The 23,871-nt window shown below is 37.8% G+C and overlaps 1 protein-coding gene across 1 annotated transcript in view; it reads left to right on the forward strand.

The window, feature by feature from the left end:
• Window positions 1–21,125, forward strand: part of gfra4b (GDNF family receptor alpha 4b) — a 43,400-nt gene extending 22,275 nt beyond the window's left edge. The window contains exons 2-8 of the mRNA XM_069694202.1: window positions 9,138–9,413; window positions 9,699–9,779; window positions 11,896–12,241; window positions 13,030–13,139; window positions 13,941–14,075; window positions 16,110–16,270; window positions 17,849–21,125. Coding sequence (XP_069550303.1) covers window positions 9,138–9,413; window positions 9,699–9,779; window positions 11,896–12,241; window positions 13,030–13,139; window positions 13,941–14,075; window positions 16,110–16,270; window positions 17,849–17,992 — 1,253 coding nt within the window. The 3' untranslated portion in view covers window positions 17,993–21,125. The remainder of the gene's footprint in view (window positions 1–9,137; window positions 9,414–9,698; window positions 9,780–11,895; window positions 12,242–13,029; window positions 13,140–13,940; window positions 14,076–16,109; window positions 16,271–17,848) is intronic.
• The last annotated feature ends 2,746 nt before the right edge of the window (window positions 21,126–23,871 follow it).

A 23,871-nucleotide genomic window follows, 5' to 3' on the forward strand; every position in this document is an offset into this window, starting at 1 on the left:
CAATGCACCTAAAAGCTGTTTGCCAACCGTCAGCAAACAACAAAAGAATGAGAAGTAGAACATGTTACTACCAGGCTTCGGTAAAACGCGTGTGGTGCATTGAGATGAGATGCCATGGTACAAACAGCAGAAACGTGCAAAGACTATCACAGCTGTAAAAAAAAAGTGCAGTGTGGAACTCCTTCAATAAATAAATAAAAATCAGGTGCAGGTAAGGCCAGCATATCATAAGTGTACTATAGATATGCACAATCATTTGAGGGAGAAGCAAAGAGCAGACAGTCCATCCACAACAATCAGTGGCTAGCTTTGTCACTATTAGAAGTTTGATATTTGGTGTGCAGAGAAAACAATGACACTCTTCTCAGAGATGATAGCCAGACATGCTTTGTGAAAGGTGACAGTTTTCCAACTTTGATGTTGTTTAGTGAGCCAGAGTTTACAGCATACACCAGCAGGTCAAAGATTTCCTTTATCCAGAAAAAAATATCTCAACATGATACTTGATGGATTGAAACTAATGAAATTACATTCATAGCTTTAACATGATGCATTATATTAACTTCAGTGATCCTACTGACTTTATCAAGTGCCACCGTGAGGTTCACATTTGAGGTCATGAGTAAAATGTGTCACCAACCATATTTGGTATAAATATTCACTCAGCAGTATTGATATACTTTTATAATCAAATATCTGCAAATAACTAATTTCATTGCCAACAGCCTAAAATTGATTTCATGTTAAGCGCTAATTGGCAAATATTAGCACGCTAACAAGTTCAAATAACATGCACCTGTCTCTTGTTGAACCCAATAGCCTGAACTGTTTCTCCTAGTCAGTCATAACTGGATGCAGGACTGAAGGCTCCAGTCCAGTCATTTAAGCAATAGACAGTGTACAGCGAGGACAAAATCACTGTTAAACAGATTGTGTCAAAATAAATTATCCTCACTAAATGTCGCCTGCATCAGTCTTCATTCTTACCCTGTGGCAATGAGCACACTTCATTGTGCCATTGATATGATCTCATGTGACTTTAACTGAATGCCACATAGCCTGAGTCGTGTCAAAGCTGCTGCTGATAGGGCTATAACATTAATTACTTAGTGTGCCTTTATTTCTGAACTCCTTGACCCCCCACCTTGCTGAAATCTTGTTCTTATTCAAAAACTAAAACTCGTACTTGTTCTCAAAAGGAAATTACATGAGGAACACACACATTCATGCCCACGTACAGAGTCAAGCTGTTACCAGTCAGGTCTCAGTCTGAAAAGCCAAACAAACTTTAATTCGAGGAGACCTTTGATACGGTGCCAGTCAGGTTTTACAGCATCTACCCCGCGGATCAAACTGACATGGATGCTCACTTGAAGCAGCGATTCGAATCATGAATAACAACCTCCATCTTTGGCGTGTTCAGATATAATCTTTTGTTTACGATTCGCTCCCTTTCACAGCAGCCCTTGCATTATGGGATCATTTTGTATGTTTGTTTTTTCAAACTCCACATTGGGAATGAGAAATTCTAAACGATAAATGTAATCTGAGAAAATCACGTTTGGAAAGAAAACATGCCTGTAACTACATGGGAAGAACATGGCAACATTATGCTACTACCACCATTGATTATGATGAATTAATAATAAGCGGGTTTGTCAATACAAGTGCCTTGGGCCAGAGTAATAAGATCATGTTGCATAATAAAGAAGAGGAGGCTGTTGTGTTTTATTTTATTTATTATAGTAGAGTAGGAAACACGGAAGATTAAGTGTTTTGAGAAGTTAAGGGCCTTGTGGTATTGCTCTGCACTGGCTGGGATTATGCATATCTCTATTTCATGCATATGTTTTTATGCAGTGTTTGTGTACATGTTTAAAGAAGTGAAAAGCAGAGCCAGTTCAGCTTGACTTCCTGTAGACAGACGGATCATCTCGTTTCTGGCGGAAACTCCTCTGAGGGAAAGCATCGATTAAAGACAGGGTTAATGGCGTTGGTGGAGGACATGAGATGGTTATCAGAGAACTAAATGGTTCCTATCCGGGACCTGATGCTATCTTCGAGACGATACTTCACTTCGAGGAATACAGGTTTTCAGTGCTTGAACAGACTTCTGTCACTCAGTCAAATTAGATACATATATCTATGTGTGAATATGTTTCTGAGGTGTTCTCTGAATGCAAGTTTACCATTGAATTCAAAGAGTAATCCTTAAGATTTCTGCCCTTGTTGATCTGGCATCATACTTTGACGGAAATACAGCCATATTACATTAACAGTTAATCATGAATAACTGGAACTGTGATCTGATTTAATTGTGCACATTGTGTGAAAAGTTTCACTGCACTTTGTTGTTCCATTACTCTCTGAAATATTTAAAATTGATACTTTTTTTTAAGGCCATAAAAGATGACAATTTTATTACTGCACTGGCTTTTTTTTGATGAATTGCAGTCAGTGTGAACTTTAGCGACTTTACAATGTGCATCCTGTGACTGTCACAATAAAAGCCAACTCATGCTTCACCTGTTGATGAATGTGTTTTTTGCAATAAACTGCTGCTGGAAATGTTCGGTTTAAATTATCACTACTTTAACAGAACGCTGTGGAAGAGTGAGAAGTAAACCATCAAGCTGACATCACTGAGACACAATTAAAAACTGAAATGCTGATTACATGCATGCCTTGAATCCCCTGAGCTTATGAAGATGATCTGAATCTAGCAAGGGAATGGCAGCCTCCACCACTACAGATGAAGCTTGCTGTGTGCAGTTATTACAGACAGAATGAATGTGGCAGAGAAAATAATTACCTTATATAATATCAAAACAAGGGTTTACATTTTGGAAAATCTTAAGCATTATCACTTTAATGTGACACCAGACTTGAAAACAGATGTTGGCAAATGATACAAGTGTTGTGTAAATGATCTGTTCTGCGTGGTCAAAAGATACTGTTCATAGTTCTTACCAAATGTCACCATTTTTGCCTTGGCTGAAACTTGGTTTGACCTATACAATATTCAAATGAATACCACTTAAATATGGAAAAAAAAAAATCTAAGTAATATAAAAGGAGGTTGGCTGTTGATAAGCTGCAGGAATCAAGATAAAAAGCAAAATCTCCTGTTTGTTTCAGGCAATCAGACGAATCAAATTAATTAAAGAACATTCAGCACAACATGTATGGTAATCACTGTAAGCTAATTCATCAGTTCAAACCAGTAAGTCAGGCAGTCTATATGACAACAAATTCTCAAACTTTAGGGCCTTAATGCTACTTCAGCTGTGAGCTGTTTACTTCCATCTTCCACTGCCCATCCCTCCATCACCAGATCATCCTCAGTTGCAATTTCTTACTACCTGCTTTTGTTGTTTTCTAGCCTCTGCCTTTGGTACTGTACATCACATACCTAAGTGATGTGTGTGCTATGTGGTTTTTTTTCTGAAAGAAGACATGCGCATATCTATTGATTGACAACAAAGTCCTTTAAGGTACGAGTTGGTTTTCCTGAGATTGTTTGCAAATATGAAAACTGTTTTTGTCTAAATCTCAGAGTATATCATTTTTCTACAGCAATCCTACAAGCAACGTTTTCGTCCGAAAAAGTTGAAAATAGCCACTGTTGGAAAAGGATCACATCAATGGATGTTTTTTTTACAAAGCTATTCTTAAACGTATTCTGTTGAAAGTGTGAATGCCTCTCTTTACAAACCTTTGAAGCTAAATTACGGGGCTTCATGCGCTATTTGTTTGATGTCTAACATGAAGTGTAAGTGGAGCTGACATTGCTTTATTCTGAATGTAGATGGATATTTTGCCGTCTAATTTTGCCAAATTCAATCTACTCTGCTTTGATGTCTGAAATTGCTAAATTTGTCGCATAAAAGCAAGTAATGTGGCCTCATAAAATGCTGAAAAATCTGACTCCAATAACTTGTGATAGGAAGACCCAGGCTGCATCTTTACCAAGATGATTTAAACACTGAAAGTTTTGTTCACTTACAGTATGCCAATATCTGAAATCTATGTGCCAGTACTGATAAGGCAATCAAGTTATATTAAGTTACATAAAGCCTTTCCTTACTTTTATGATATGTTGAGGTTCACGTTTCCCTCAAAGGCAAAGTGCTAAACTTATAAAGTTCAATGTGACGATCAGGAGATCAATACAGAGAATTTGACCAAATGTAATATTCCCTTGGATTTTATTAAAGTATACCACTACGAACCCTTTACATTTTAATAACTTTTGATGAATGAATTTAAATCCTAAAACACATTCATTGGTCTAAATGTCTGTGTCCTCTCAAAATATATAAGTTAATATTTCAAAACAATACAAATAAACTCGTTTTTTAATTTTTTTTTAAAAGAAATTACAGATTATTTTACAGCTGCCATTGTTTTGATAAGCAGGAAAATCACAAGTAAGGAGCAAGAGCTGTAAGAGGACTAGTAGCACTTCAAAACATAAAAAAAGGACTTAAGAGCAAACACATAATATTTGACTCAAGTGAGTGAAAACTTGTCTGAAGGAGTATGAGCTTCTGAAAGAATATTAAAATTATGAGTACAACTGAAAAAAGACAGAAGATAAGAAAGGATTTGTAGAAGAAGGGCCTCACGGTTGCAATGTGTTTTTACACACCCACAAAGTGCTGAGGAGAAATCTAAGCAGCTAATCAGGAGTGTATGTGTACATGCCGAGGCTGATGTTTTTAAGAATAAAACGATCCACTTGAGGTTGTTTTCTTTTATTATTTAAAGACAAACAACCTGAGCATTTATTTTTGAATATCAAATGTATGAAAGAAAAGTGAAGTTTCTGTGGTTCCAAAATTTTAAAAAAAATACGCAACACGCGTTAATATACTTTGCACAAACATGAATCGGCATGGCTGGTTATATTTGTTAGAACAATTAAAAAAGTCTAAGTAATAAATTTAAACTCAATGGCTCTTCTCTGAATAGACTAATTTATGTCTTTGAATTAGAACAAACACAACTATCAATCCTGTTTAACCCAATAGCTCTATAAGCCATTGTGTGCACAGTATCTTGCAAGCAAACTTTTTTTTGTCACACATGAAGCGCTGGACTTGTACAACACATCGTTCCTGTTAAACAAGGCAGGTACAGGTTTGCCCATGCAAGAGTCTGCTTTAGAAATGAACAAACAAAAGAACAACCTTCCATCCTTGAACTAACATCACTAACACGTTTTATTTTCCATGGGATATATGATGATTCTTTTTGTGGTGTTACTGATGATATGAGTGGGCTTCCATGTGAGGAAGCTACAGCGGCAACTTCTTACACTATCAGTCATTAATATTTACATGACTATGGAATATTAACTGATAGAGAGCGTGATTTACCTGGAGATTTAGACAATTACTGAAGTTGCTGCTTTGCCATCTCTGTAAATTAGCACAATATCTTTCTCAAATTATTGAATCTGGATGAAACACAGGAATCATTCCTGTTACTGTTCAACGACTAATTAACAGCCCAGGAAAGAGTGTTCTGGGCTGCTCACTTATCAAACACAACATCGGTGTTGACGCTTCTACTCGAGGTTGCTGGATTACAGAGATGTTAATATAGGGAAGAATCTTCTTCAGTCACGTAAACATTATTTATATATATATATATATATTAATCTGTAGTAGATGAAAAAAAAAAAAAAAAAAAAAAAAAAACATGAATAAAATGTATTCTGTGATTGTAAAGAAGTTGTGTCAGTGCATGCCTCGGAATCCACTACAGCCCAAAAAAATGACTGCACTGCCAATAGGTGGTTGCAAACGTACTGTACCAAAATGGCCACGAAAACTGCATTGTGGTGTCTAATCAGCATACCTACAGACTCAGCAGTGCCTCTCTCCTCACCTTGGCATAAAAAAAAATGTTTGTTCGGTACCAATAAATGAGCACAGATACACAAAACAAAAATCTGTTTTTGCACCCGCATGAAAATTTGGGCCCTAAGTGTGCCGGATTAGCTGCTACACTGCAAGGTCTCCATGTTGCCTAACACCTTTGGCTGAACAGTTGTAAACACACTTCAATGACTGTCCCAGATTATTTACAAATTTGAAGAGTGCTGGAACAAAGATACCCATTAAGCACACAAGTACATGGCCATTTCCCCTCCAGCTTCAAATCTTTGTAGGCATAGGAGTGAAGGTAACATTCCAGCTGTCTTCATTAAGTTTCATTTTCCATTTTATCTCTCTTGAAGTGGACCATTAAGTCGGGGCACAAGGGTAACTGATCAGATAATCTGCCTGTGATTTATGTGGCAGGGAAACTGAGTACTTAACTGAGCCTCAGAACACATTGATTACTGACGTGGTTAATTGGCTAAACCTACTGGTACAGAGACAGGCTTATTGGAAATATCAAATCAAGCGACTCATTTGCATTCATGATGTATGGTGTCTAGTCCAGCTTCTGCTCAGGCACAGCACAAACTGACATACATAGCCGTAGAGGAAGGGCCTGGGATTTTGGTCTTGAATTTGCAAATGACCATCTGGCCTTCCAAGGCGCTGCCCCCCGCCCCCTCAGCATCCAAACACATGTCTGTATTGGTTGTTTTATTACTTTTCTTGTTTGTTCCTGAGTATGCATGTAAGTGTTAAAGAGAATATTTCTCCAGAAATACCGACAGTGTAAGACGATGTAAGCTGCATAAAATTGAAAAATTCTGATAGAAGGAGACGGGGGAATTGACATTATGAGTAACAACAGAGGTGTTGTGAATTTACAGTGTTTGACTAAAAGGACCGACTTGATTTACAGCAGGTCATGCTTAGTTATATCTTCTCAGAATAACCCGAGAACACATAGCTTTCTTCAGAGAAGACACTTAGGAAACTGTGTGGACACACACTTAATATGTAACATCTATATTTTAAACAGTTTATGAGGTGTATAGATTTGTAAATATTTTACTGTATGCACTGTTATGGTCTGCTTTCATAATTTGGTTTTATCCATCCGTATGATTTTTGTGATCATCCATTCAAAACTTAAAAATGTTGCTCTCAAAGACCCAAAACATTGCATTTTTTTGTAAAATAAGATGTCTGTATATTGAGTTGGCTCAACTGCATGACAGCACTTACAGGCTCAATCATCAGTACAAAACATCAGAGAATATTTATATCTCTAAATCAAGAGACACGGCAGACATTTTAATTTATCTTCTAATATGCCTTCAGGTGCCTAGGAGCCATAACATCATATAATGGTTATCCAACTTCAGTGAATGTATGGCACCAACCAAATTTCTTTGATACTGTATTTCCAAAAGTTCATTGTCATTCGGCTCCAAAAACATGTTTTAAAATATAACTTTTGCTACATTAACGCAGTAGTAAATCTTATCAGAATCAATGAGCCAGTACAGCGTTTACAAAAGGCTCTACTTGGGGAGTCCATTAAATCATTCAGTCATCCAATCAATCATCAAATCGAGAAAGGTAAATCTTACATTAGAGCACCTTGTATACATTTTTGGCCACATACCTGTCTAAATTGAACGTGTTGCAGGTACTTGAGGCTCCTCTGTGCTCAACCGGCCAGCCAGCGTCTATCAAATGTGTGTGAGGCGGAAATTTGTAAATTGTAGAGAAAACAACCAGAGTTAAACTCCTCCCCTCTAAACTGGTTGAAATTAAAGATTTGTACCATAATGCGGAATTTTGCATTCAGGAACTAATATAAAAGTACATTTCTGAACACCTAGCATAACTACTATATACACGACTTACCTTGAATTTCACCTTTATTGTTCATCACTATCTTCACCAGAGCAACAGTGGAATATCTGTTTATTCTTTCCCTCAATAATGGTGTCAATATAGTCTGTACATGACGCATAGCCTACATCCAAGCTCCCTGGCTCACTGAATAGGCTTGAGTCACGCAGTACAACTGTAGGAGTCGAAGCTTCTCAGGACAAGGTTTGGTGGTGAATCATTAAGAGAATGGATTAGCATCTGTATAACTCTGCCACTCTTGATTTTTCAAACAGTAACTGAATAGCATATGCGTATTCAACATGCATAAAAAATACGGTATTTCATAACTTCAGCCTTGAAGTAGTTCAGTAAAGCAACAAATGCTGCAGCCTGTAGGGCCATTTCCAAGACTGACTTTATGGGAAAAGATATGTCGATATAACAGCATAGAGTTCAGATTTGATTTTGATTTTGAAAAGAAAATAAGTGTTTAATGTGTGTTGGATAACTAATTTACCAATTTGCCAACAAGGGCACATATGCACATTTCTAGATTCATTATTTTAGTCTGAGACCAATGTCAGACTTCAGGCAGCTCAAGAGGCTACCATAAATGTACCGTAGAAACAACATACAGGACTCAAAGATGAAGCCCACTCACTTGAACGGAAAATTTGCTTGCCGAGCATACGAGTCAAAAATGTTTCCTAGCTTCCGGGTATGCTTCAACATTGTGCGCCCCACTGCCCATGTGCTTTAATATTTCCCCTGCTGGCCCTTCCCTGGCATTCCTACTTGGCTCATAGACCTCACAGTGAGATGATGTCACGCAAATTAAACTCATTTTTCTAGGCTTTGGGAAAGCCTTACAATTAGGAAATCTCCACGCATTAAAGATTCATAATAGCGTTAACAATGACCTTATTTACAGTTGGAGGTGTCCTGTCAATAATTTTACAGACATTTCTTTTACAATGGTGGTGTATGGGGAAAATGCTTTTGGGGCTGCAAGAGATTTCTTCATTGTAATGCCATAGTGGGCATTGGTAAAAGCTCTCTTAACATATCACTAGAGGCAATGAAAACAAGTCAGATTTTACTTTTTTTTTCCCTCACTGTCAAACTGTCAATTTATAGGTTTTCACAATTTAACAATCAGCCTTGCAGCGGATTTAACTTCATGCTCAATATCTCCTTTCAATGTTCACCTTTTTCCTACAAAATGTAACTTTTTCTCATCCTTTATTCTTCCTGACAACTGGTCTGCTTTTAAACTCAGGTCTCCTTTATTTCCCATTTAATCTAATTATGTTGCACCCCAATGCTATTTCGAATCCTCTTATCTTTCTGCTTTCTGTTGTGCTTTTATTTCTTCCCACACAGCTCTGTTAGAGGTTATAATGGCCGGCAGAGACTGCCTAGTGGCTGGAGACTCATGCTCGAGTGATGAGACTTGTAGTCCACGTCTACGTACTTTGCGGCAGTGTGTGGCGGGAAACGGCAGCATGAAGCTGGGCCCCGGTGCCAGAAGCCAGTGTGCCAACGCGGTGTCTGCCCTACTGTCCAGCCCTTTACATGGCTGCCAGTGTAAAAGAGGAATGAAGAAGGAGAAGAACTGCCTGAGCATCTACTGGAGCCTTCACCAGTCTATCATACATGGTCTGTGCTTATGTGCTAAAAACTAAATTTTTCAATGAACTCTGTAAGTCAAAAATCCATTTTATTTTCATACAGTAGCAACGGTTCATTAAAAATAACACAGCAATACTGACAAATAAATAATAGGCAGACTGTAATGTGGGTAAAATGTATGATGTTGTCAATTGGAGCCTGTATGACTAAATGAAAATGACTACATGTAAGCATAATTTATGTTTCATCATTTAGATGAGCTGTGGCGTTTATTCAAGCCAATATCTCTATCTGTGTCTATTCTTCTTTCAGGACTAAACCTGGTGGAGAGTTATCCCTATGAGACAGTGCAGAGGGATTACGATTATGTCCGCCTGGCTTCTATAACAGCTGGCAAGTTCACTGACCTTCATTAACGTTCACAATTTTTTTGACTATTTCACCTTTTGAAGACGTTTTGTTCTTGCAAAAATAAGACTTCAGAATTTTCCCTGGAAACAAGCACAGGACAAACAGAGGTCCCTTATGTTCTTCAGACACCACTACTACACATGTATCCTATTCATCCGAGGTCATCTCCAGCATCCAAAATTGTATCTTTGTCTTCGTCATGTTACTGAATGGCAATGTCATTCACATCCAAGACTCAGCTGAAACAACATTGTCCATGAATGTCAATTCATTTTCATAATAGAGAGAATAATCCAAATCTCGCCTTGTTTCTTAAACCGTCAGGCTTCTTGAACAACTTGGTCATAAAAACATTACTAAAACAAGCCCAAACTCTGAAAAGCAGATTTCTGTATATCTTGTGGATACAAAAGATCCAAACACATTATGTATGTGAACCTATAAACCTTACAATTAGTGTAAGAAAATAAAATGTAGGCTAAGGTTGACATGGTCATGGTTAATTAACTCCACCATAGAGTTTACGTTTACGGTGCAATTTGTTTGCTGGTTTGTCAGCAAGATTACACGATAACTTATCTTTTAAACAACAACTTGGTTAAGTAACAAATCGCTAGTTACTTTATCAACCACTCCGACCAGAACACCTGTTGTTTACAAAACTATAAACACACTGCAGAAAACTGATGAGTCATCCCTGAGGCAAGCAGCTCAAAGAGATCAGCTGTTTGCTCAATTCCCAGGCAACATGTATACAAAAGCTTCATTCAGATGTTGCCACACAAAGTAGCAGGGTTCACTCTCACACCAAACATGACCATTCATGAACTCTGCAGCTTGTTTTGGTGTCCTTGGTCAAGATCACATAACACTTCAGGTCTAACACTGAAGAGAATGAAATATAAAATGTTCGGTGCATTTCCTGAATCTCATTTAAACCAGCATCTGCGGTTGTTTCTCTTGTTCAGTGCCTTCCACTGAACTGCTAGTTGCTAGGGCTGGCCCCTGAAAGTCAACGAGTCAAATCATCTGTTGGAGACCCAACAGTCAACTGAGATTCTTCAAGTCGAAGCGAGCAGTGTTCCGATCTGTTTCACACAGATATTGAACACAGACATCGAACGCAAAAGGGGGTCGCAGTAAGGCCAAGACTAGGGAATGCACGTGGGTGCAATGCGTATCTAGTAAGGGCAAGTAGCTCTACTAACTTTACTACAACACCTCTACTTGTTTTATTGTTGACTGAAATGTCTGAAATACTGTTCTCACTTACTCAGTTCAGAGACAAAGAAGAGACTAATCCATGACAATAAATGACTACAATAGCCCAAAATATCAATAACTCATCATACAGGCCAGTGCACCACACATTCAATCCTGATGGGCATTATTGAGATGCTTTTAGAATGCTGTCACATTGAAAACCTTAAAAATTATAAACTGCTTTTCAATAAGAACACGTTGTGACTGCTTGTTATTTTTTTGCACAACTGCACTGTTTCAGGATAAATGAGATTGAAACCTTATAGGTACCTTGACATAGCAAATGGAGGAACAGCCGTAATAATACAGCACTCATTCACATTTTACAGACAAGAGGACGGCAGAGGGGGATTTGCAACAGATGTCACATTCTGAATATCAAATTACAGACTATATTTTCATAACAGTTGATGTTACAAATGTGGGAGTACAATATGTCAGCCTATCATGCTTGAAAGCTGTCCCTGTGGGCCCTAATTTGTGCCAAAACGTTCAGTGTGTATTTACTTTTGATTTGGAGAAATTGTTCCATTTTCATTACATTGGAGTGCATACTTCTCTCCTAATACATGCTTCGTTATTCTGGTAATCAGGAAATAAGTCTGTCTCAATTGTTTATTTACAACCACTTCTGCTTTGAAGCGGATCTGTAATTGCAAACTATCTCAACTTTTAAGCTTCTAACAAGAGATTGCATCTCAGCATGATGAATAATTAAACTGAGTACATACCTCAGGTCGCATACACTGTTATTCACATAAAGACAAAACTTTGTTAATCTATTGCTATTTGTTTTCCACTGACATCTTGTCTTTGACCTTACCTCCATCCACAGACACCGATGTTGGCATGACAACTGTGAATCGCTGCCTGGATGCAGCCAAGGCTTGCAATGTGGACGACTTGTGCCAGAAGCTCCGCACAGAATATGTTTCAGCTTGCATCAAACCCACGCCCAAGTCAGGCTTGTGTAACCGGCCTAAATGCAATAAGGCCCTCCGCAGGTTCTTTGACCGCGTTCCTGCAGACTACACACACGAGCTGCTCTTCTGCCCATGTACGGACACAGCATGCGGAGAGCGACGACGGCAGACCATTGTACCCAGCTGCTCCTATGAAAGCATGGAAAAACCTAACTGCATGACACAGATGAGGATCTGCAACGCTGACTATGTGTGCAGGTTAGAACAGAGCTAAATGCATTGGAAGCTTTTAATAGTCTTCCCTTTATTTGAATATCAATCTTAGAACAGATATTAGGTTTATTACTCACTTCTCCATCTTATATGGATAAAATAACAATTTGCTTAAAAATATTTGGAATAACCAGTTTTGTTTTAGCTCAATGATCCAACTCTAAAGCTTATGTTTAATTATTCCGACTTTATTCAAGTACTCCCTGGATATCGTTTTTTTTTTTTTTTTTTTTTTTTTTTTTTTTTTTAAATCAATCATTTATTTGGGCCAGTGCTGTTCAGTATTTGGGCTCTTCGAAACCAAATAAACAGCCACTCAATCAACAAAATGGCCTGCTGTTTTACCCTAAAGCTTTCTACCACCATTGGTTAGAGCACCCCAGAGAGCCTGTAGAAATAACACATTAAATATTTAGCGCAGATAAAGAGCCAGATGGATCAGAGTTATCGCTCATTGCTATCTCTGGTCATGGCCATTATTTTTCCACAGCCCCATTACACTCAGAGGGCTTTACTAATGATCCCAGGTCTCGGGGATGAAATATATTACTCTTTCTATCACTTTCACATTACAGTCCAGTGCTTTCAGTCGTCACCATGGCCAACAATATTTCTTTATGTCAGAGGGGCAAAGTCTAAATTTAATGACCAAGTTATAGCAGGAAGAATTTATTAAAAAAAAAAAAAAAGGAAAAAAACAGCAAACCTTTTACATAAAACAATACAGAGTTCTCATGTTCTTGCTAACTGGTGCCCATTTTGTGCTTTTGCAGGTCACGTCTGGCTCAGTTTCAGTATGACTGCGAACCCTCCACAACATCTGCCAACGGTTGCAAGCAAGTGAACTATGGAGCCTGTCTCCTCGCCTACACAGGGCTCATAGGTAGGTGCAGACTTGAGATGCAACATAGAGAGAGAAAGCACATAAAGTTGTGGGGGAAAAAGGAAATGAACAGGTGGAGGAGGAAAGGGACAGGATGTGAATGAAGGTATGTACGATATGCTGCGTGACAGAAGGAAAGAGAAAATTCCACAGCGATAAAGACGCAGGAATGAGTGAAAGCTAGCTAGAAGGGAAATGAATAGGTTAAAAGAGAGTGGGAAAATGAAATGAAACTTATTCAAAACCAAATGACAAAGTTCAGGATGGTGTAAGATACAAACGCATAAAAATCTTGTCGAAAAAAAAACAGAGGCTGTTTGTACGTGAGCCTTAATCTGTTTTATAACAGTCCGTAAAAGAAAATGAACAGCCACTTCTTTTCCACACACTGGAAAGCAGAGCTAACCTAATGCATTTCAAGAACCTCAAATGGTGCCCCTCAGCACAAACACACTCTTGGCATTTTCATTCCCGTCTTGTATTTATTAAAGCACATGAAATACCACCATCCACTATATGAGAAGGGGAAAAAAACCAAGCACAGAAAAAAAAATCTCAATGTCAGAGATTTCTGTGACCTAAAAAAGACAATATTGGAGTATTTCTCAATTGCTCTGTGTTTTATCCTACCAGTCAAACCTGCAATCGAGTTTTATCATTCCTTTACATCAGGTCAGTGCAGAGAAAAATGCAGTGTCCATTAATGTTTCAAGAAAATAAATGAACTATGCACACAGTGCAACAATTCAAAGGCGAATGAATATTTTATATTGATAGAAGCCTGATGCCGTCTCTCTGCAGGAAGTACAATTACTCCCAACTATGTCGACAACTCCACATCCAGTGTGGCCCCATGGTGCTCCTGCTCAGCCAGTGGGAGCCGGAGAGAGGATTGTGAAAATTTCCTGGGATATTTCAACGACAACGTCTGTCTCAGTGAGTATCATCACTCTGTCTGCAACAAACTGGACGGTGCTGACTATAGAAAGCACTGGCTGCACATCACCTGACAGGAACATGTAAGCACATGGACACATTCAGGCTAATAAACAAGTATATAAAGAAAAAGATCATAACTGAAACAACTACCTTTTCATGAATATCTCGCTGACCCTTTTGAATGTCTATGGTTTCATATAATTCCACTCCACAACTGGTAGAGCAGTGTAATTTCATTCATTAAAGGAAAAACAAAATTTCCATAATTTGCACTGATAACCTGTAACTGGGGAGATTCAAACAGACTTGGTGTTGAAAGCAAAATTATCTCCATGGCAGAGATAGTGGCGGGATAGAGCTGTCGGGATTCAGTGAGACAGATGTTTCCCAGCATGCTCTAACAGCAGCAGAGCGAGATGTTTTTAAATAAGAGATCTGGTGCTTGTTGTAGAATTAACAGTGTGCTTTCTCTCACTCTCTCTTTCTCACACACATTTACATGCTTTACACTTCATCCTTTCTCATTATTAACACCCTCTCCACACGGGTGTCTTGGTAATTTCACCTGGGTGTTCAGACTGTCACTTTGTAGTGAATAACAAGTAAGCAGCCCTGTGATTGTGAGATAATTGTATTTTTATTAAGTCTCATCTGAACATCGGATGTACTTATTTCTTTTTTTAAATTTTTATAATGACTTAAAAATGACTCATGTAAACTTCCTTTAGAAAACTTTTCTGGAACTCGGACACTAATTTTATATTTTAAACCTTAAAGAGCAACTTGCAGGTTGGCGATCCAAGTGAAGTAATATGCAGAAATATGAAGCAAAAACTAGATTTAAAAAACAACAAAAAAATCTGTTTGTATCTGTATTACAATAACATTTAGAGTTGTATTTGTAATGGAGTTTCATACTCGCTTTAAATATCAACAAAGCTAGGAAAGGAAGGAAATATGAAATAACAGTAGTTTTGACACTGAAGACGGCACAGATGTATGGTGAGTGACTGTTGATACGATAGCTAACGTGTTCACTTCACAGTACTGCAAAGTCATGTCAGAATCTCTTAATTTACACATTCCTCCCATAAAATACCAAGCATCACTCAAAAACTGAGCTACATTCCAAGCTATGCATTTGGTGTACTGTAACAACCCATTGCAATGCTTGACTCACTAAAACCTGAATGTTTGGGGACAGCTGCAATGATGAGACTTCAAATGCAGAACAAAAATGAAAACACACCATACAGAAAAGTTAAAGCAACTCTGTGTGTCAGGTAGTACGCTTTACTGTATGGCGTTGATTGCAGATTCAAGATGATGAGCTGAGCAGTGGTAGAAAAAGCAGCAGCATGTCTTGTAATACAAATGGGAACAATAACATGGTTTAATAAGATTATTTCATATTAGGGCGCTCCATCAGCCTTTTTTTTTTTTAGAAGTCCTACACTGGTGTTTTGTAATTTATTGTGTCTTCTGTTCTGTTCTACTGTGCCTCCTCATTTCCATGCGAATTCTTACCCTAACACCTTTTCTTTTATATCCCTAATGACCTTTGCTCTTGAGTGTGAGTAATTAATGTCCTTATTATTGACCTCAGTGAGTATGTATCACAGAACCTGTACACATGGTGAATATCTTTGCGTGGTGTGTGGCGAGGTGAATCTTTGGCCAGTCTTTTCTTGGGCCCTCTGCCTAGAGAAGATACAGAGAGGTCTCAGAGTTATTTGGCCAGTGCAAATGGTTGGAGAGTTAATGAGGTCGATGTGGAGAGGCAGGTGCAGTCTGGATACTTGAAGAGAATACTGAGTATTTTCTTTTTTCTTTTCTCCTCTGCTGACCACATCCAAACTAGCTCTGGCCCTGCAAAAGCTCGTATGTAAAATTTACAATTCAGAACTGTCCCCCCAGTTCTGAATCTGTCATGATTCGGTTAGACATGAGTGTAAGTCAATGAAAGCATATCAATCCGATGTTCCTGGAGACGAGTAAAACTTTTTTTTCCTGCTATATCTCATCTTGCAGGAACTGCTCTCATGACATTTGGAAGCGAATCAGACCAGCAGCCGACTCTCAGCGAGTACAGCACACCCAGCCACGGCAGACGAGAAAACAGGAGCACTACTTCTCAACCAGAAACCATAGAAACTATGAGGAATATTCTGGATACAATAATACCAACACAGGTGTGCAATTTCATTGTCATGGCCAGTTCACTGCAGCAGCTTCACTTAGCCCGTCATTCTGAAGTGAACCTTCTGAATGAACCTTATTTTGCACTTCTGAGAAAAGAAAATTGCTCAGAAGTTCTGCAATATAGGCTTTTCAAATCATTTTGGCATGCAATTATATCTGCAGAAGAAAGACACAATTGTGCTGAAATTTGTTTCATTTTATTTCAGCCATTTATTCCCATTTGGTAAGACAAATTAATACAAATAGTGGGAATGTCTCAAATGTCCTGACAAACCACCAATCAGTATTTCAAACAAGTTAAATAAGGGGGTGCACTCTAACTTCTGTACACATATCCCGCACACTTTACAAATCCACCCTTTTCATGGGGATTGGCAAGGACAAGAAATAGAAGATCCCACCTTCAAGTGATGATCAGTCGTTCTGACGTTAACTGTTATTCATAAAAACATAAATTGCAAACTTAAATATTCAATTTGCTTCGTAGCACTTTACTATCTTTGTTTGTCTTGTAAACTGTGAAAAACAGAGCAATAACTGTTCAAGATCCAATTGAAACATGGCAGTTATCCATGTTTCTTGGGAAAGATATGGCAATCAGTTTTGACAGTGACCATTAAAAAAGGCAAACATATTGTGTAGGCTGAGGATGTTGTCACTATTATCTGCATTTCAGAGATTAAATTAGCCCTGGCCTCAACCTTAGCTGACTGGCAGTCCATAAAGTCACACTGAAACATAATTTAGAGTCCTTAACTGTAGTTATGTGACGTATCTATAAGTGGAACGGATTATGAAGGCAGGGTTTAGCTACAAGAGGGATTTAAAACAAATCCCACTGATGAGAATGAAGAACTCAAAAGTGTGTTTTTTGAATACCTTTCAGTCAGAGCTGTAAATAGATGCAAATGTAAGGAGCTGTAGCAGAAAACACAGAGTCCTTACTTGCATTATTCAACCAGGAGGTGCAGGATGTGTTACATGAACAAATGATGATATCAACCACATTTTTTGGAAATGTAAGTGAAGTTTTTTCCAGCTACAATGCACACGCACGCACGCACACACACACACACACACACACACACACACACACACACACACACACACACACACACACACACACACACACACACACACACACGATCCACTAACTACTCAACGTTCAAGTGTGGTTTTAGATGACAAGTGGGGTTAACTTGCCCCAAATCACATCGGTTTGGATACACGTATGTAGCTGACCAGGTGTTCAAGATAAATCATAAAAATAATTTTACATTGTACTGGAAGAGTAAAAAAACCAAAACATACCTATTTAGCATCTGAAACAGGATTAATGATTAACACAAGGACACAGGAGTAGAATTTGTAAGGGTTTTTTGCACTGACCTGGAGTTCTAAGGTGAATCCTGACACAGAATATCACTAACTTGCTTTTACACGAGCAGTGATGACCACCTGAAACTCAGGGGACTACTTGTAACAAAGTATTGTATTTAGAAGATAAGTAGTATTGAAAAGAGAGGACAAAAAAAGTGGTAAACTGATCTCTCTCTGTCTCCTCCCAGGTCCTGGGAAATGAACTACTGGTGGGTCACTCCACCCTGCCGTCCGACAGTCTCCCAAACTCTGCCTCCCGTCCCATCTCAATGCTTCAAGCTGCCTTCAGCCTTCTGTTGTCTCTCCTTTATGTCCCCAACAATGGACACTAAAGACTGCAGGGAAGCGTGCTGAGGACCCTCGGAGTACCAAGCAGATGGGAGGACAAGTGCAGTTCAGAGGAAAATGGACCATGTAGCATCACTCCTCCCTTGAAATATGTACAGCGATTCTGTTTTTCTATTTTTGTGTCTGAATAGTCAAGTTCCACCTGCCAGTGTTCTCACTCAGAGTGTGGGAGCCCTCTGCAGACAAATGCCAGTCTGTACATTTGTACATTGTTGTTGCGATCAAGCTGAAATGAAGTCAAAGTACTGCTTATGTGGACTAACTCAGTTTCAGCTGTATCTGTATTCAAAGTTACAATGAAAATATGAAGCAGATGTGTATGATACAAATATATGAAGTATGTACCTGTGAAGATTTGTATTATCAACAGAAGCTCTTGTTTGAAATACTGTAAGTAAAAATGATTGGAGTAAGCCAGTGTCTGCTCAGTCCTCAGAGCATAAAGTGTTCAGAAAGATGTTGGAGAAGATGGGGCGATGATACCGCTCTACTAAACTGACGGACAGAGGACAATTATTCCTGACCAATACTGGAATAGTGGAGCGACAGGGGGACAACAGAACTATATTTTGCTCAGACATTATGGACTAATGTACTGATTAAATAATGCCCAGCAGCTCCATCTAAAAGAGATGTTGCAAACCAGAGTACGCAAGAAAAATCGTGACATAATCCTCTCCATCAAGACTGTTGTTGTTTCTCAAACTCTCTCACATCACTTTATTTGTTATTGCTACAGTTGCGGAAGCTGTTAATAGACCATATAAGTCCTTGGTCATTATCATCAAAGAAAAATATATGGACTTGAAAGGAAATACCGAGAAAAGCAGGAACTTCATACCTGTATCTGCTGTGCTGTGTTTGTGAGTGTAAAATTCCTTTTCTTTCTCATTGTGCAAGTGAACATTGTTACACAGGGCTCTGAGTTTTTGTGCCACAGAAGGAAGTGAATGGTTTGAGAGTCACCAACACCAGTACGGAGCCTGTTAGAGATTTGACAGTAACGAATGATTCAGTATTTCCTGTTCTGGGAACATGCCAGTGAATTTTAAACACGTCCAGAGGTGCAGCAAATAAAAGTTCTCAAATCATTGATGTATACTCATTAGCATCTATGAACCTTTCTTTAAGTAAATGGCAAATTCTTAGTCTGGTGCTATTGAAGTGAACACTTTGGTTACATTTTCAGAAGCAACTAAAATTGTTTACCTTAACAGTCATATGACTCAGACTTCCAGGATTACTCTGTAGTGCATTATTTGAAGTGAGATTAGAACAAGATTTACAGTGTAATCCTGCCACTTGTGACCTCGTCTGATCTGTCTTAAAAAAACAAATGAGCTGCTTCCTTTTTGAGCTACCATGTTTATATTTTGCTTACTTGAGCCTCAAAGTCCTTTCGGGCCAATAGAAACACATTTTAACCCCTAAGGCCATTCAGAATACTTACAAGTACAGTGCATGTTAAGTTTAGGAGAGTCATAAAAAGGCAAGACAGATGTGCTGTAGAATACATTTTCTCATTACATAACAGGCCTAATGGTGTATACACTTCTCCAGGAAAGAAAGCTGCTGTTATACTCAGCAGGGGAAATGATGACTTTCCTTGAACATTCACCCACAACCCTCCCCTGTGTCACTGTCACATGTATCTGCTGTTAATTTGAGGTAAAATCAAACATTACAAAACACTGTCATCAACAAAAACATACTCTATTTTAAATTAGATCAGTAATTACCTGGGAATTATTTTAAGACAAAACTAAACCCTATTTTATGGATATTGGAAAAAAATATATTTCCTCATATTTTATTACCAAAAGTAAGAAAATTTAATGAAATGATCATAAATGGAAAATATGTATTAAGATGTTACTATTGTTAATATTCTAAAACTTTTGTCAACAAACTGGCCCCTTAAAAACATGTAGGTTTACTTGACCACACTGTAAAGTTAATTTGAAAGTCAATCCAGCCAAGAACAGTAAGAGAAGACAGGATCCAACTTTAGTACAGTAAAGCCATGGTGGAACTACATGCTTGCAATGACAGTGTTAACTTTTGACAAGTATAATGTTTACTATGTTCATTAGTTTCCTAATTAATAATGAACTCAAAGTACATTGTAGCTGATGGGAATGTAACTATGGATGCTCGCTATTGGATGAATTGCCGATACATTCCAATATTTCTTGAATCTTTAAGCTGATTGCAAATACCAGTATCGGTATGCATGCGTTTTTTCACCCAATTGCAGACAACATCAAATCTCTCCTGTACTGGAATTAATATATTATTATGCCTCGTCATATCGGGATTTCCTACTGGCAGATGCAGGTGAAAAAAAAGCATTGCTTTTCAACATGTGTACATACACTGGGCAAATTAAAAATACTGCTTCAACCTGGGGTATGTTAAATATGGCATAATTATTTTCATGTAACATTTCCTCTAAGATTCATCTTATTTAATCAGACGTGGATGTTGCTCCTACTTAGAAAAACATTAAAAACACCAAATTTCATATTTGTTTCGGACACTTTAAAACACCTCCACAATGCAGACATATGGTTGCTCGCTCGTTCAAGTTCGGCGCAACAGATGTGACGCTGCACTGCGTGCACATACTCATGCAGGGGACGGGGCATTGAATATTTATGTATAATTTAAGCGTAATTTTATCAGTCAGTAATGTTGGCAGAAATGGTTGCATCAGGCCATTGCTGATATTTCATTTTTTAAGGCTGTTTTTAAATCAACCAATACCAATTGCACCCCTAATTGTAAGTGTCAGTTTTGCAGGTATGAATGATGTCACTAATCAAATTCAAGTTAAAGTATCTCCAATTGTTACAATTCATCCCAAATCACCTTTGCAAACACAGATACCATGGCTGGTCATACCACACACTAATTATGGCAATGTTTATTATACTGTATATGCTTGACATACAGAACGCCTGATGGTTATTTTCAGGGTTTGACTAATGTTCCTCTTTGGTGATGTACATGTCTTTTTTTGGCATTTGTTGTCATGATTTTCAAGTGTACTTCTTGAAATATTTTTTTTTTCAGTTATTAAACTGGTATGCTAGCAGTTTGGGCTCACACAACATCCTTTTATTGTCTTGTGTTTAAAGAACACCTACCAATGTGCTGATTGCTACACATTTTTCCTTTCAAATAGATCTTTGTAACTGGAATCAAATACAAGCCACTTAGATCTGTAACTACTGGTTATATTTCATTACTGATTGATATGTCCAGTCTTGAATATGAAATAATTTAGTTACAAAATGTGAAAAATGCCCAACACAAGTTCAGGGATTCCAAACATCTTGCTCTGCCCAACAATCCAAAACCCGCTGAGATTCAATCTAGTATGATAAAAATAAAAAAAAACACCACTAAATCCTCTCAAATAAGAAGCTGGATAGTCACATTTTGTCCACACCTCTGGTCACCCCTTTCTAAATAATAATAATAATAATACTCTATCCATAGGAGTGTTGGGACCTAAAAGTACTGTATACTATGCAGCACTTCTCACTTACAGCAAAGATTAGAGAAAGACACACTGGAGAAGGCCGATATATAATCAACTGCTCTTTTAAGAGAGAAAGTGGTCAGGTAAATCCAAATTGTTTGAAGCTCAGCGTTACGACTCAAAAGGAGAGTCCCTACTAGCTACATAGGAAAAAGGCAGAGATGGTGCCTACGAAACACGGCATCCAAAGTGAGAGAAGAATGCACACAAGTTGTTTGCACCATGATGATATTTCACCATGACTATTGGTTGTGAAATCACCCAGAGCAAGAGCAGTGCTTTCTTATATCCAGTACAACAGGGAGGAACTATCCACATTTTACTTCAAGTGCAGATGAGAAACATATTACCGTGATGAATCTGAATGTTCAGAATATGATGTACTCAGCTGATTTATACCAGACTCATTACTGCATGACTGATGTATAATTTCACTGTGCAGCATTCTGAAAAAAAAAACAAGCATCGTTTACAATCATCTCTGATCTCCACCGACACACGATACGATTTGTCAAACTGGAGGTGTACTTGTACGAAATCAGTAACTCCAAATATAACTACAGTCTGTATGATTTTTTTTTTTTTTAAATCCCCCAAAGAAAGCTTCATGGAGCTCACCAAATATGCAAACTTCCTCAGGCAATTTGATTTGAAAATTAATTTCACAAATCCATCTATTGCATAATCTCATGTTCAGTTTAGTCACATCTCATCTTTGTTAATAATGTCATTGCATATAATATAGCTTGCTGGCTAATACAACCCTGAATCAAGACAGAACTTATTTAGTCAAGAGGATGACAGTTTACAAAATGTCTTACTTCTGAGTAAAATGGACCAGAACATTAAGAGTGACCGTTAAAGGTCCCCTGCACTCAAGCAAAAGTGTCTTGGTCAATGTTATTTTTCTTCAATGTTTGGCCTTTACGGTACAGAATAAGATTTTATATTCAAAGTTTAAAACTAAAAGCCTGTTTTTAAAGTTGATGATGTATACCTTCAAGCAGGATCTGTGACATCACAACTAGTGTGGAAACCAATCCTGGTCTAATAAGTAATTTACACAAATGTAATGTGGGGCTATATGCAGGCCCACACAAGAATATTGTTTTTTTAGTAAGGTAGGAGACACGCTGTGAACACAAATCATTCTTCAAAGTAAAAACATTTTTTTGTACAGCATCTTCAAACATGCCAGGACAGGCTTTTTAAGTACTACTGATACAAATATGAAGCTAAATTTGATCCAATGGCAATAAAACATGTCAAGGAGTAAATTGTATTTTTTCATTCTGCTGGTAAAGTAGTACTTGCCTGTATAGAACTAAGTCGCAAGCACACAAAGCATGGGTGAAATAGTTTTCTCCGAGGCAACCGCTGGAGGGCATAAACGCCCTCACACTTTAACTCTGCTCTCAAAGTTAAGTTCTGCTTGCAAAGAAATGACAAAAAGAAAACTGCTATTGACATTAAGTAAAAATAATACCAGCATTTCATGATACTGAAGAAAAAATACAGTGTTTGTTGTTGAGATGATGTACTATTACCTACACAAATACAAAAAAGGTTATTCTTTCAGGTATTTCAGATTAGAACTCAATCGAGCTTCAAAAAGATATTCAAAGAAAATCTGACAGACTAAAATCTTTAATATTTTACAGACACTACTTGCACTCGAGTAATTGAAAAGAATAGACTTTCTAAAGATAAATAATGCAAATACATGACAATAAGTCAGCAAATGAAAATGATAATCAATTTCTTGCAAACTAATTGTCATATTTAACAACTGCAGGATTAAAATCAAATTCTGAAGGACTGGTGGGAGGATTTTTCAGAACTCTACATTTATGTATTCATTGTTAGCTGATATATATTTATCTTATTTTCTATGACCACACACTAATTTTTTAAAGCCACTGAGTGAACTCCACCACTCGCATGATACTTTAATATTCAGAACAACAATGTAAAAGTTTTGTTTCAGAATTACTATCAGGACTGCAGACTAACCTTTTACATTGGTAGTACTGGTGCACTTAACTTTTTAATTTAGGTGCACGTGGCTAATGGCTAATTTAAAGTGAACCAAACAATACAGACATATTTGGAACTGTGACCAGCAAACTGACAGGTTGGATTTTCAACTTGAACCATTCCACCTGTAGTGCACCAGCACATATTTTAGATGCATTTTTCTGCACCCTTTTGGCACTTTTTTGTGCATTGCAATAAGTATTAGTAATTTATTAAGCCTCTGTATAAATAATTGAAGATGTCCCATCTCATCCTCCATTGCTGTTTGAAAAGCTCAGA

Source organism: Brachyistius frenatus, unplaced genomic scaffold, assembly GCF_029030835.1.
Source record: "Brachyistius frenatus isolate BFR_SWC_R1_liver_20210118 unplaced genomic scaffold, ASM2903083v1 Contig_17, whole genome shotgun sequence".
In the NCBI taxonomy this organism is placed as follows: Eukaryota; Metazoa; Chordata; class Actinopteri; family Embiotocidae; genus Brachyistius; species Brachyistius frenatus.